Genomic DNA, 16,100 nt, shown 5'->3' with positions numbered 1-16,100 from the left:
TTTACCTCCTTCTTCCTTCTGTATGTGCACAAAGCAGCCAAAGGTCACTGATGCTGACTTCAGAAACTCTGAATTTACGGTGTGTTTTTACCGTTCAGATTCTTCTTTTACGATATTTAGTCATTCCTGCATCTGAAGGAAGCTTTGCTCTGTTATCCCTTTGTTTGAGGAGCAATAATACTGATGAGATAAGCAGCACATACTCTCCTGATTACATTGCCCTCATGCAAACCTGTTTCTGGGTTAAAAGTCTGGGCGTGTGTGTTGGCAGGGGAAGTGGATGTGGGTGAGGAGAGAGCCATTGGCCTGGGGGGGGGGCCTCACATTTGTGACAAGTCTCATGGAGACATTGCTAATTTTGTCTCTAAATCAGTCCATATATATGGATTTGACATACAGGGATATGACATTGTAACCATGTGTGTTTATAGCATTCATTTTTGTCTTTTTAAAATCAGCTTTATTAAGGTATAATTTACATACAATAAAATGCAACAATTATAAGTATACAATATGATGAGTTTTGACGAATGGATATAGTTGAGGTTTACATAAATCTTTTGTAACAGCTTTAATAAATTACAATTCATAAACCATACAACTCACTTACTTGAAGTCTATAGTTTGACGATTTTCAGTATATTCAGAGTAATGCAACCATCACCCCAATTGATCTTAGAGCCTTTTCATGACCCTCAAAAGAAACCTTATACCCATTAGCAGTTGCTCCCTGTTTTCCACACCCTCAAATCTCCCAGCCCTAGGCAGCCACTAATCTATTACTTTCTGTTTTTATAGATTTGCCTATTCTGGACATTTCATATAAATGGAATCATACAATATGTTGCCTTTTTCAATTGGCTTCTTTCACTTAGCTTAAGATTTTTAAGGTTCATACGTGCTGTTGCATGAACACTTCATTCCTTTTCATTGCTGAATAATATTCCATTGTGTGGATATGTCACATTTTATGTATCTATTCATCAAATGATGGGCATTTGGGTCCACTATATATAAATATTCATCAGTTTTCATCACTTATAATAAATATAGAACATTAATACATAGATATTTAGAATAATATATTCTATCTATAGTCTATCTTAATATATAGAATATTTTCTATAAATATTCATCACTTTCTGGCTGGTAGCATTAATTTTTAAGGTGTAGACAATTAACAGATACTTTACTTTTTATATCCCCATTTGGGCTTTCTTTCTTTCAAGATTTAAGATGCCAGGAGTCAGAAATATGTAAGTAGCTTAGTCCTGTCTTGACCTCTGAGTCAGTCTGATCAAGGCAACCACAACTGGACTCACAGTTGTACTAAAATTATTATTTGAAGTTCATCCTATTGTATAACTATCTCAAATTGTAGAAAATGTTTATAGAATTATAGATGTAAAAATATATAAATATATCATTACTAGGATGGGCCAGTATGATTTTACAAAGAGTTTTCACACTATATTTAGAAGCACAATCTGGTAGATTTTTTTCTTTTCCTAAAAAAATGATATTGATATATAACTAAATTCATTTGACTGTAGAAGAGAAATTATAAACTGTGACATTTTGAAATGTCAGTGGAAGGTGAGAAAATTGATCCACTGACTATAACTTTTTTTTAAGAGATATTCTTGCTCTGTCACCCAGGCTGGAGTGCAGTAGTAGCACAATCACAGCTCATTGCAGCCTCGAACTCCTGGACTCAAGCAGTCATCCTGCCTCAGCCTCCTTAGTAGTACACTACAGGTGTTTGCCACCATGCCTGGCTAATTTATTTTCTTTTTTAATTTTTTGTAGACATGAGGGTCTTGCTGTGTTGTCCAGGCTGGTCTTGAACTCCTGGCCTCAAGCAATCCTCCTGCCTTGGCCTCCCAAAGTGCTGGGATTACAGGTGTGAGCCACTATGTCTGGCCCCAGTGATGATAACTTTTAAAAGACTACTGTTAGTGTTAATGTGACCAGGCTCAATAATATATGAATCAACAAATAGAGTAGATTCACTTGAAAGTTTATGTTTTTGACCCAGAGAGAACTCATTTTAAAGCTTTATCCTACTTAGAAATTATTATAAAAAATCAGTTGTAAGTGTGTTGACACTTCTGCAACTGATGACTGCAGATGATGTTCTTTTTACCTCCAAATATCGTGGAACGAAACTGCTTAAGAAATAGGAAAGTGAAAGTAGAAGTAGAATAATAGCCATGGCAGGGAGAAGGCAGACTCAAGAACTAGAAACAGGCGTGATTACTTGTACATCTTAACTACCTGTCTTATGCTTGTCCCTCATGAAATAAAATGCAATGAAATTGAATTATGAGCTTCAGTATGTATTAAAGTATATTTGTTTACCTATATATTTTTAGAATCCCCAGATAATTATTTGTCTCTATTTTTACTTACATTTTATTAGAATACCCAAAGAACCATTTATTTACCTACATATTTTTTAGGTATTAGATAATTATTTCTCAATTCCCAGGATTCCTTTACCCAAACTGAGGTGGTAGAGAATAAATGATGTATGTTTGGAGGGGCAAAAGTCAGAGTTTAAGGGAAAAGAGTAATATCAATATTAGAACTGCTTCTGGCACAGCAGGTTTGCTCTTTAGCCTATGAAATTTGTTACCTATATTGGAGTCAGAACTAAAACAAAATTTTCAGTAGCTTTTGAAGTGTTTTAACAGCTTTATTAAGATATAGCTCATATATAATAAAATTGATCCATTTGATGTGTACAGCTCACGGGTTTTTAGTGTATTCTCAGAGTTGTGCAATCTGCACCACAATATAATTTTAAAATATTTTCATCACTCCAAAAAGAAACCCTGTACCTTTACCAGTCATTCCCCATTTCCATCCCTCAAACTGTTTTCCAACATGGCTTAAGCCTTTTCACCTGTAGCAGCAGCTATGAGGGTTTCAACTGTCCACATCTTCACCCGTGGTGTATAGCCTTTCCTATAATAAAGGTGGCGTAAAGGTAACCAGAGGAAGGTTGTGGAACCCAGTATGATTTAGACTTGTGACTCACCTGACAGATAACTAGATCAAGGCAAAATCAACCTGGCATCAACCATTTCCCACCCTACCTCCCTATGCAGGATATATAATCACATGATCCTAGGCTCCTAAAATAAAGTGCTTCAGCACCAGGCAATTTTGTAGTGATTGAAATGCAAATGATAATGTTGTGTTATTGACCTCTTTGCATATTTCAAGTGAAAAATGTATCTGTGAATCTTTCATGAGATATTTATAGATAATGTTTAAAAAGGGGTTATTAGAGAAAGTTTATTGTGGTGGGGGACAAAGGCAAAAGGGAACTGTCGACTGAAAATAAGATTAAATAAGTGTACATTACTCTGTATTTGGCAAAAAATAGTATAGTACGTATGTATACATTTCAGGGACAGAAAGCTTCCGTGTCAATATTAAATGTTCTTAAATATCAAACATGCAATTCTGACATCTTATAACCAAGAGAACAGAAATTTTCAGCCAGTGTGAACAATTGAGGAAACAAAGGGTTGGCATTATTTGAACAGTACTAAAGACTGTCTAGGGCATTGGAGCTTAAAGCTTTACCATGAATGATAGGTTGACTTTCATCAATAGACCTTTTCATTTTTCAAAGGAAAGTGATTGGAACTTGCCAATTATTCTTTCCTCTTAAACAAAACAAATTCTAGCTTTAGGAGGTAGGTTATCCTTTATACTAATGACAATTTAATTTTGTTGAATAGTGATATCTTCTTATGGTTAATTTTATTTCATGTTCTTTTTTCTCCTCCAAGGGAGGTTCACAATACATGGAATATATTTAATTTTTAAGTTAAAGTTAAGAAATACACTTATATTACAAGTTAAAGTTAATTTCATGATATCCTAGTAGACCCTGTAGTATGACAAAACCGCCCCTAAATTACAGTGTTTTTCAAATAGTCTCTCAAAATGGTTTCTAATTTTGAGTTTTATAAGTCCTGATTTGTTAACACTCACTCTGGTTAAAGGAGATTCCAAATTCTCAAAGAGTTTCCTAGAATATGCTATAATGTATACATTTCCTAGAAGCACATTTTTATATAGTTATATGAATAAGACTCCAAAACTTTGAATATACTCATGAAATATTAGTCTAAATAGTAACACCTTCTGGTACTTACAGATCTTGTTATTTTTTAGGAAAGAAAAAATCCACTGCTTAGATAATGAGTTATTAATGCCACGATTTTTTAGATAAAGTATAGAAGGAATTCTATTTTGGGATTTTAAACACAGACTTCCTGAAACACATTCTTCTTACATTTCAGCTGAGAGTACCATCTTTCTAATCTCGTTTTCTTTTGTGAGCCCTATAAGATCTGCCCTCTCCAACTCCACCAAACCTATCAAGCCTATCTCGTTTCTACACCTATGTTCCTGTTGTTCCCCTTGCCTGGGCAGTCCTTTCATGAACCTCCTCATTGTTGTTTAGAGCTAATCTACTGTATGAGGCCTTCTACTCCTGCTCCCGCCTTAATTGCTTTCATTTCCTTCAACTCCTAAACATTTAATTTGCATCCATTTCTTTAGCACCCAATCATGTATGCACTCTCTTGTGCACGTACATTTCCATATGCACATGTTACCTTCCTAACTGGATGATAAGAGCTCCTAGAGAACAAGGACCATGCCTTATTTCTCTTCTGATTTCCCTTACTATGTAGTGCAATATAATTTAAAGTGTAAGTGATCAAAAAATGTTTTGAATAAAGACCACATTTATCATGCTACATTTCTGTAAACATTAGGATAAATGGGCTTAGTGGAAATTTCAGTTAATTTGGAGTTTTTATTAAAAAGAATGCCAGATAAGGAACTTTATCATATTGGATGATAAAATATGAAGAAGGGGAGACAATAAGAAGAAATTTTCAGAAAAATAGATATGGCATATCTATATTTCCTATATTCTGTTTTTATCAACTATATTTCTCAGTTTTTATCTTTGGCCCAAATGAGACCAAGTGGACTATGGATGGTTCAAATAAAATAATTGACTTGAAATGATTGCATACTCACAATGTTTATTCTGTTGCAAGTAAAAAAAATGAACATCAAGTAACTTAAAATAATTTACTAGGTTAGCTCATAAAAATCGAAGGCTGGAACAACAAAGCTTGAGTGTCTTAGGGAGTCAAGGTAGTGGGACAGATAGAGGGTCTCTTCAGTGCACTTTTATGGGGATCAGTAAACTCCAAATATTTTTCTTTCTTTATAGCATTTAATTCAAGATTTGGAGTCCTAGGAGGGAGGTCCTACTGGCCTGTCTTGGGTTATATACCACTCTATTGCTCAAGGCCAAGGAACCTTGATTAATAGTCCTTCTAAACCTCTACCTAGAGTGCAGACTTGAGTCCCAACAAAGGAAATTGAGTACCATTACAAAAAGGGGGGAATGAAGATTAGTCTATTTATGAAATTGCCTTACAGAATACAGAATATCAGACAAATAGCAGGCGAGTGGTACCTGAGGAATAGAGGAAACTACAGGAGAAAGGTGTTACCCTTAGAGAAAGCATGCAGTCACTAAATGGTATTTTTTGCTATGTTCTATTGAGACTGACTACATGTATCTTGAATTATGAGATGATGACAGGTCAGAAGGTGTTAGTCTTTCTAGTCAGAGTTGATATCCATGGGAACTTAACTTTGTATTTCTAAAGTTTGTTCTTCTAAATATTTACTGTAAAAGGAATTTCTCTGGCTCCTGCCCTATGTGTTGAAATGTCACCCAAGGCAAGGCAAGGCAAAGCAAGGCAGGACAAAGGTAATATTTCTGTCTACTTAAGTTTGAAAACTGGCAGGGGAGCTAATCCTCCTCCCCCTCCCCCATCACCTCCCACCTCCCACCTCCCAGGAATATTGCCTTTATTCATGATTCTGCTGCTGTGACTATGTTAATGTGTACTTTTCTTGAAATGAGATTTGAAGATGTAAATGAAGGACAATCTTGTAGGCATTTGTCTTTACACAACCTCTTAGTCTCTTTAGATGTTTGGCTATTTCCTATACATAATATATGAAATATATATATATACATATATATATAATATCATATATTATCTAGTTTGGGGAATTAAGACTATATTTTCTATAAAAGGGATTCTGAAAAGGAATTGTAAAGTACTAAATTGTCATTAGAAAGACCAGAATTGAACTATTTACTTTTACAATGGAGTCAGTACTGGAGAGAGTACACTTCTGATGGAGGGACAGATCTGACTCACACAAAGGATTCTGATATTTGCAACTTTGGATTATTCTGACTGTTAACATAATTGTGTGGTTTGAGTACTCAAGAGTTTAGACTCCACAGTTTCAGACACAAATTGTAACATCCTTCTGTTTCAGTCACTAAGAATCAAAAGTTAATTTGTACAAAGGTCTACGGCAGGTGGGGACATGAGTTTTGCCTAGTGCTCTGAATTCAAAGTGAAGAAATCTGCGGAAGTCTAGGCAAACATGGGTGTAGCCATGACTCTCATGGCAGCCAAATGCCTTGTCATCTAAATAGGGATGTGTATGAATGGTTGAGTGATACTCCTATTGTCTTTACCTATTATCTGATGAAACCACAGCCAGGTGAATGGCTTGGCAAAACCTGTGGGCAAAGAAGACTCTGCTGAACCTGACTATAAATCTGGCATGAAGAGATACTGAATGAAAGGACAGCTTTGCTAGTAAACTAGCTAAGAGAGAAAAATAAACTATGTAACTCACTGTCTCTAAGATGAACCACAGGGATCTTAACTCACTGTTTCTAATAATTAACTGTCTGCAGAGATTGTTTTTTTTCCCACAACATTTGAAAAGAGCTGAGCAGACAGAAAAGAAGTGTAAATCCTCCTTGTTAGACCAGTTCAGCTAGACTACTGATAAACTAGTATCCAGGAGAAGGGGGGAAAAAAAAAGGGAAAACTAGATGCAGTGGCTCCAGCAACAGTAAGAAAAGAATAAGGAAGGTCAGTATGCATCCATGTAAAACATCTTCAAGATATTTGTCAAGTGAAAAAAAAAAAAAACAAGGCACATACCAGTGTGTATAATATACTAAATGCTATTTTTTTGTGCGAAATAATAGAGGAACCCCAGTTGAATGTGCTCAGGTATGCATAAAGAAACGCTAGACGGGTATAAAAGAAGCAAGAGGCACTGGTTATCTGTGGAGATGAGGATTTGATGAGACATAGGTAAATGAGGGACTGTATATCCTTTGTCCATTTTGAAATTTTTGAGCCATGCACATGTTTTGCCTATTCAATAGGTAAGTAAATAAACAAGCATACAGCCATATGGTGAGATTCTATGTATTTATTAAAAAAACACTAAAGATGCTTTCTATGAATTGATAGGGAAAAATTTTCAAAGATGTTAAGGGAATGAGGCAAGGTGCAGAATATAATGTATAGAATGCTACTTTTTGTTGAAAAAGAGGGAAATCGAAGAATATTTGCTTAGTGTTTCATTAAGGAACTCTGGAAGGGTATTCACGTCGGTGAGAGTTGTGATGTGCTGCCAGTTCCCCTCCAGGCTCCCTTTAGGAATGAAAGACTCCTTGTCCCGACTGTGGGGGATGCTGCTGGCAGATGGCCTTCAGCTGACAGCCTTGTGGAGCCACCTCACCTCAGGTCACCCACCACCCCTTCCTGGGTGGCCGCATCCAGTGAATGATGGACATGGGGGTGTGACGGGGCAGCTCCCCACGCCTAACTCCGGGCAGCTCTGATGGGTCAGCCCAATTTTAGAAATCCCCTCTGTTAAAACTGCAGGGTGCCTATCTTCTCCCTGTGCCATCTGTGCCCTTCCACAGGTGTTGACTGGAGAGCCCTCCTAGTAATCTTCTTGCTAACAGTCTACTTCCTACGGAACCCGAGAACCTAAAAACCAGCAGCTAAAATCAGTGGTTCCCTGTGGTTGGGCAGGGATGGGAACCTGATGGAGGGGTAAGCGCTTGAGAAAGAGACATTTCACTCTATGCATTTTTATAATTAGAGAAAAATTTTGTACCATGTGGATGCATGCTTTATTCAAATCATAAATGAAAATTTAAAAGTTAACATGTCAGGTATATTTTATGCTTTCCCATGTACCTTTTTAGAGAACCTTTTATATTTTTTAATTTAGCAGACATTTTAATACAAAATACTGTCCCCTACCACACTCTAAATAGGCTTTTCTTTTCTGTTTTTCTTTAGGACCTACAGAGAAACACCTCGATTTCATCTTACAATGGAACTTAAAAAGTCACCTGATGGTGGATGGGGCTGGGTGATTGTGTTTGTCTCCTTCCTTACTCAGTTTTTGTGTTACGGATCCCCGCTGGCTGTTGGAGTCCTGTACATAGAATGGCTGGATGCCTTTGGTGAAGGAAAAGGCAAAACAGCCTGGGTGGGATCCCTGGCAAGTGGAGTTGGCTTGCTTGCAAGTAAGTGGATACATTTATGCCTCTTCTTACTCTTTAATCATTTAATTACATGTGTTGCATCATTAACACTGCAAGGCATAGGAGGCTTCTTTTTTTTAAAAAGCATATGTTGAAACACTCTTTCACTGTAATAAAGCTGTGTGAACATACAGGCATTCCATAAGATATTCAATCATTCATTCATTTCTTTATTCATTTATTTTCTACTATGTACCAGGCAGTGTGCTAGCGGCTGACAATGAAAATATGAACAGCAAACACATGGTTCCTGCCCATAAGAGTAGGAACCAGTCTAGTAAGAGACACACATCCATGAGTAAGAATAAATCAGGAAGGTGAAGGTAGTGATCCAGGATCAAATGATTCTCAGCAGCCCTCTAAGCAGGTTCTACATGGCTCATGGTTACTCCTTTTTGATTCAGATACACTGTGGTCAAATCGCATGTCCTATGCTCACGACAACTTCATAAGAAAAATCTGACATATCTAAGAGTTTCACAATGATGATGTTATTAAGGATTTTAACATAGTGTTATGTGAAAGATATTTGTGATGTATTTGTATGTCTCCAGAAGTAATATTCTTCATAAACAATCACATATTTTGTAATAGTGATGCCTATCATCTTTAGAGAGAACAGTAGAGAAATTTTATTTTCCTTTTCACCATTAAAATCATATACCACTTCAATTTCTGGAATCATAGTTTGAACTCTGCAAGAATATTTAGTGATCATCACCCTAATGTACTTGGAACTATTTAAGCACAAATGTGCTTAGACAGTGACCTAGATGCTAGATGGGGTCAGTGGCCCTGGGGTCTCTTCCTATGTGCTTTGAACTTGCAGTTACTCGTTGAGCAAGTCACAGTCTCTATTCTTACAAGGAAAATTAGGACATTGCATGCAATGATTTGTAAAGTATTTTTCAGCTCTAAAATGGTTTCATGAAAATATGCCTAAAACAAAATGCATTGGCCATTCCTTCTTTTAAATGTCTCTCCTTGATATTAAAGGGGACTTCTAAAGAAAGAACAAATGCTTCCAACTGTTGTATTACTTTGTTAAATTATAAACAAGACAAAAACACTTGAAAACCAATGCTGGATCATCTGGCTGTGTCAGATAATTAAACATACCTAAACAAATAAAAATAATACTGCCTTCATGAGCTCAAGAGAAACAGGAAAAGTTTGCCCAAGATTTGTTTGAGAGAGTATTTCAAAATAGGATTTGTTTGTAAAGCCATCAAAGTACAAGTGGATAATAATTGATATGTAAATAAAAAGATTTGAAAGTATTGATTGCTAGAAAATGTACATTGGAGAGAATTTTTTGTAATGTTCTCTAGTTAGTTACCATTTCTATTAGCAAATTCTAAGTTAAACAGAAATGTAATACCTTGGCTTCTAGCAAGGGTCAAAGGATAATTGAAATACCTCAATTAGCACAGGCTTGGAGAACAAAGCTTCTTTCCACAAGTCTGTCCAGGTAGGAGTTGAGGATTGAGGGAAGCTGAGATCTTCTTAAGGATGGGACATTTGTGGTAGGAGCTGAGGCTGGCTCTCTTTGAAAATTAAACTGCAGCTGTACTTTCTCCAGGTTCCTGGGCGGGTGGCCACTCACCTCAAGGGCCAGGAACAGCCCTCTTCACTTTTAAGCAGGACCAGCTGCATAATTTGCCGGCCCCAGTGCAAAATGAAAATACAGGAACCTTGGTAAAAAATTGTTAAGAATTTCATGACATGACAATCGGGCATTAAACCAATCCTTCTAATAGTTGGGCCTTGTGGGTTTGTTCTAAGCCCTTACAACTGCATTGGTCACAAGTCCAAGAAACCGGCCCTGTGTGTAGGGGCTGGAGACATAGAGTGTCTTGCCCAAATTCAGGGAGAGAACAAGTACTCGAAGGAGTTTGGAGCTGCAGTCAGAGGCAAATTCAGGTCCTGGCTCTACCATCATTTAGTGAGTGGCCTTGTGCAAGTCACTTAACCCCTCTAGGCCCAATGTCATCAGCTAGATGAGGAGGCACCTTGACCCGCTGCTCAAAGCTTTTGAAGGTGAACATAGAAAAAGGAGAGCAGGGGGTTCAAGAATGAGAAAGTGGTAGTGGTGGTGGCAGGGGGAAGATGACCACAAGAGCTACCACTTATGGGTGTGTGTGTATATATATGTGCTTTAGATATTGTGTCCAGGTCTGAGCATAGCTGACTCCGCCCAATGTACTGTTTTTCATATTAGCCTCTCTTGGTCATTTATACCATAAATTAAGAGACAAATCCTGAAACTATGTTTATATATTATAGTATCAGCAGGAAGTGTTTAGCAGTATGTGAGCCACATTGACCATCCACCTTCTTAACAACCTTGTTCTGCAGAGAAACAGATGGACCATCACCACCTTGGAAGTGAAACAAGTATATTTCACGTTGCCGACTCAGATGGTTATCAGTGGCTCTTAACCAACGTGATAATTAGAATCATCTATAGGACAATTCAGCATATAATTGCCTGGATTCGCCCCTCAACCATTCTAATTCAGTTGGTCTGTAATGGAGTCCAGACACATGAATTTTTTTGAAGTCCCAAAAATGATTTTTAGTTGAGAACGACCACTGGCTTAAGCTCTTGTTATTTAGGTTTCAGTCTTATATTTTTTGATAACTCTCTTATGTATAATTTGTTTGAATTTTTTTTTATTCAAAAGGGAACTACCATAGGTTTCTGCTTGGGTGTGGCACTGCTCGTGCCATGTAAATCATGAAAAATAAGTTATGTGTCCAATGACCCTGGTTCTGTTGGAAAATAAAACATATAAATAGACATTTTTTATCCTTTTTTGATAAAATATGAACTTACACATATGTACATACATATTTACATACATACATCTTTTGAGAAAAGATGAGCTTTACATACATTCATCTTCACAGTTGCTCTTAAATTCAGGGGCATATATGAATTATTTGAGCTTGTCTTAAGAGCCACTTTTATACACATCAGTGGGTCAGGGATGAGGGTCAGGAATCTGCGCTTTAGCTCCCCAGTTGATTCTGATGCAGGCAGGCCATCTGGTATCCGGGGAACATTAGCTATTTTCTTTACACAGTTTTATCTAGAGAAGACCTGTTAGGTGTCAACCTTGACTGATTCTTTGATCCAACCTCTGTAGCTTTATAATTGAGCAAGGGACAGCAGCATCAGTATGTTTGCCAAGCAACATAAAAATTCTGCTTTTTATGTACTTGTCCCTGAAGTTCTCTAAGTGCCCCTTTTGTGCCGGGCTCAATAGCAGCCACTTTCACTTACTTTATCTTAGTTGATCCTCATAGCAATGCATTGAGGTGGGTGTTATTGTCCTCAAGGTTTAATGACCTGCCCAAGAGCTCAGGTTTTTTTCTAACCTGTTAAGCCTGTTTCTTTATCTTTAAATTAGAGCTAATAAAAATACGTACCCTATATGATTGTTGTGTAGAATAATTGAGATAGTACTTGGCATATGGTAAGTACTCAGTAAATTTCAGTTATCAGAGAACAAATTGCTCACAAATAAAATGACTCTCCCAAGCAGTTCCAACCAAACTGCAGAACCTCTAAAGGAAAGAGACTCTGGCAGATGAAATGCAAAGACACTTCTTAGAAGGATGGGCAGGAGGGAGAGCTGGAACTTTGCTGAGATTATGTCTAAGCATCTAAAATGGAAAGGCCCACTCCTTATCTTTGACAAACTTAGATTTGGATAGTAGGTCATAATAGTATATTAGAGCTGTGAAAAAGTATGCACTCTTCCTAACCTTAATTCTTAATTCCTTTTCTCTGAAACCTGAGTAATTCAGGAGAAAATACTTCTTCCTTTTGCCTAAATTATTTGTCCAGATAATCCTTGGGATGAATAAAGCTGGGTATAAAAAGGATCCTACTCTCTGGGTGATCCATTGTGAATGAATGAAATCATCGTTACATACGTTTGTAGGGTCTTCTCTGTGGTAGGGATGCCAAGATATCCAGGCTTCTACGGGGTTTGTAGTCTCAGGGAAGAGATAGAAAAAAGGTAACTAATAATTCGAGACTTTATAAATACCAAGGAGAATAGCATTGGCAAGACAATCTCAGCAGTTTTATAGAGATAGCCTTCAAGGTGGGCCAGATGGAAAGATGGACCGTCACAGGTGAACAGGCAGGGAGAGGGCAGCTCATGCAAAGTCCCTGTGTGCAAAGTCCTGGAGCCCACACTGCAGATGATGTGTTTGGGCTGAGTCAATTTGGCTGGAGAGGAGGGTTGATGTTGGGAGGTATGATGGTCAGTTTTATGCGTCAAATTGGCTAGGTTACATTCGCGGTTATGCAAACACTAATCTAGGTGTTGCTGTGAAGGTATGTTGTAGCTGTGCATACAGTTCATCATCAGTTAACTTTATGTAAGGTAGATTAGCCTAGATAATCCAGATGGATTTGATTCAATGTGTTGAAAGGCTTTTAAGAGCAGAAATGAGCTTTCCCAGGAGAAGAAATTCTGCTTGTGGCTGCAACTTCAGCCCATGCCTGAGAGTTCCTACATGCCCTTCCTAGTGACTTGCCCTACAGATTTTGAACTTGCCCAGCTAGGCAAGTATTGTCTGGCTAATCTTGTAAGCCAATTCCTTGTAATAAATCTCTTAATATATATTTCTTATTGGTTTTGTTTCTCTGGTTGAAACCTGACTGACAGAGGAGGAATGGAAGGTAACTGAATGGCCTTGCATTGTTTTAAGATGAGCTAGAATGCCCTTTGGCTAGATGTTGTTTTTCAGATTCAAGGAAGAGGGTGGAGCTGCTTCTCAGACAACCCAGGGGCTAAAATTGCAGGCAGATCTTTCTTCAGTAGTTTTGTACTGAAGATCTTTCTTTGGTAGTTTTCAGCAGATTTAATAGTCCTCACACCCACTTTTGTGCTCAGTTCCTCTAAAGGCCTTCAGACTCATACTATGAGTCAATAAACTTATCCCACGTTAATACAGTGAGTGAGAACTGCGGCGGCAGTGCCGTTCTCTTTCTCAAGAAAATGAACTTGAGAATCACAGTCTTAGCTGGAGCAAGGAGTGAGGAACCTGCCAGTTTGAAGGAGCCCACACCGTGAGCTCCCTGCATTCTAGGTGGAGGAGTAGGGCTTTCATGGACCCAACTGATTCACTTTGTTAGGAAATCCCTTCTGCACGGCAGATCTACAAGCTGGTTACTGCTATATTGTATTTCTCACTGAACACTGGCCAGCTTAAGGATTCAATGCAGCAGACCTGGCCGTCCTTCCACTCTTGGACTGTGAAACATTTTAGGAGAAAGAAGTGCATGGAGGTTGACTTTATTTCCCAAAAGGAATAATTTCATTCTCAAAGCTACCTTATAATAATTTCAAACTAGAAAAGCACATTATGTTGCTGTTTCCTACATTTAGAATGCATTTTCCTTCCTTTGGTTGACATAATTATACTCCATGGCCCTGTTCAAGGCTCAGTTCCTTGGCCCTAGGTGATCTCCTGCTTCTGAAATCCCAAAACACACTGTCTAAACCTTCCTTTTGGTGCTTATTGCTGGTGGCCTTTGGTTTTAGTTTAATTCTTGAAATATGTTTGTTTTGCCTCTGGTCTAGGCCCTGGATTGTGCATGGTTTTCTGTGTCTTCTAATGAGATATGAGACTCTAGGGCTGTGCTTTACAATACAGTGGACACATGGCTACTGAGCACTTGAAATGTGGCTCATTCGAATTGAGATGCGCTATAGGTGTAAGAAATGTACACTGGGTTTCAAAGACTTGGCATGAAAAAGAATGAAAAATATCTCAATGATGTTGAAATGTTGAAATGATAATATTTTGGATACATTAAGTTAGACAGAATATGTTATTAAAATTAAGTTCACCTCCTTTTATTTTTCTTATCTTGCTATTCGAAAGTGTAAAATTTGATATGCAGTTCACATGTGTGACTCCTTATGTTTGTATTGTACAGCACAGTTCCAGTGGATGCTTGGTAAATATTGAAGGAATGACAATGGCTAGTTATTCATTTTTCTGTCTGATTAACACAGAACTAAATATAATGTTGCTAACATATTTTTAAATTTGTAATGCATTCTTCCTCCACGCTAACTTCAACAGCCAGCAAAAATTGAACTATATTGTCTCTTCCCAAATTACCCAGAAGGGCTGAAGGAAGCAATGTCATCACTTTTTGACTTCCTTAGAGCCGATTCTCCTCATTCTTCTAATTCATCTGTGATGATAACAAAATTCTTTTTAAGGTAGAGTTTTCATTTTCCCTCCCATCATCGGCTGAAAGTGGTATCAGTCCGCTTGCAGATAGCTGGTAACAAAGAGTTTTCTGGTTTTTTTTGTTTTGTATTTAAGAGGTTGCAATGCTCAAAATCCCACCTTCAGCCTCCTTTCTTTCTTTACGCCTCACTTTGGTTTGTAGGGTTATTTGTTCTTCTTAACATATAGGTTTTTACCTTTTCTGGGGGGAATGTGTCAGTATTTGTGCCAAAAATGTTGCCAGGCCATTATGCAGGAGAGTAGAAGATATTTTAAGGGCCTTGTATACCACCTAGAAAAGACAGAACCGTTCCCCTCACAGTGCCCCATACTGCCCTCTGCCCCCCTTAGGCCAGTCTTCTGTGCTGCCTGCCAGCCCTGCTACTTAACAGTCCAGCTCAGCATTTTCAGACCCACCAACCAGTCAAGGTTAATCTCCCAACCAGAAAGTCGTAACAGCAACAGTGGCTCCCAGTCACCAATACCAAAAACAGTAGTAATGGCTCTCGAACACCAGTACTCGGGCAACTGTAAGTTGAAGTAAAACTTTTACCAAGGGCAAAATGAATATAAAGGCAATGATATGTGGAGTGTGTGTGTGTGTGTGTGTGTGGTTCCCACTGTCTTCCTACTATTTTGCATTTTATTCTGAAATTATAGCCTCCTCACTATTTCCTTATTCAAATATTCCTTCTTCTCTAATGAAGTGGTGGTAATAATGGAGGGTTATTACATTTTAAAAATATCTTCTTAAGTGAAAAATTGGCATTCCTCCTTTTTTCTTCCTAAAATTTTTCAGGTTCAAATGTATGGAATCACTGGTTCATGTTTTGGGTTAACTAACTTTTGTTCCAAAGATCCCTTCTGCAAAGTGAAAGACCTGAAACATAATAAGAAATCTCCCCTGAGAGTAGTCCTTTCGCTTAATTTGTTTCTTGAAACTGATTTAGTGCTGAGAAATAATACATGGTTTATCATCTTGGAGACTTTGCATGTTATTACAAAGAACTGAGCACATAAATGTGTCATGATTTGTAGATGTGACTTGATGGTCACTTCATTGTACTTTGCCCTAATTGTTATTGATGAAATATGAGGCTATTGTGGATTAAATCTATGCAGAGAATCTATAAATATACCCTGGCTCTAAGGCTAAGGATAAAATAATTTGCTCTAAATTTTTAAATATCAAATGATAAAGGTTATGTTTTTATGTGAGATAAATTAATAAAACTATGTAATCTATAAGATATTAACAAAAGCACATTGATGTTATGTTCTTTACTAATATTTTGATTTCTAGAAAATTAAGGTACCAATGAAACTACTTCTCAAT

General features: G+C 37.5%; 1 protein-coding gene across 2 annotated transcripts in view; it reads left to right on the top strand.

Moving 5' to 3' along the window:
* SLC16A9 (solute carrier family 16 member 9) overlaps window positions 1-16,100 on the top strand; it is a 45,656-nt gene that overhangs the window by 11,822 nt on the left and 17,734 nt on the right. For both annotated transcript variants that reach the window (XM_045568305.1, XM_045568304.1), the window contains exon 2: window positions 8,250-8,479. In XM_045568305.1, coding sequence (XP_045424261.1) covers window positions 8,284-8,479 — 196 coding nt within the window. In that variant the 5' untranslated portion in view covers window positions 8,250-8,283. The remainder of the gene's footprint in view (window positions 1-8,249; window positions 8,480-16,100) is intronic.

The sequence above is a fragment of the Lemur catta genome, chromosome 14 (genome assembly GCF_020740605.2).
Source record: "Lemur catta isolate mLemCat1 chromosome 14, mLemCat1.pri, whole genome shotgun sequence".
Taxonomy (NCBI): domain Eukaryota; kingdom Metazoa; phylum Chordata; class Mammalia; order Primates; family Lemuridae; genus Lemur; species Lemur catta.
This window is presented reverse-complemented; position numbering and strand designations above follow the sequence as displayed.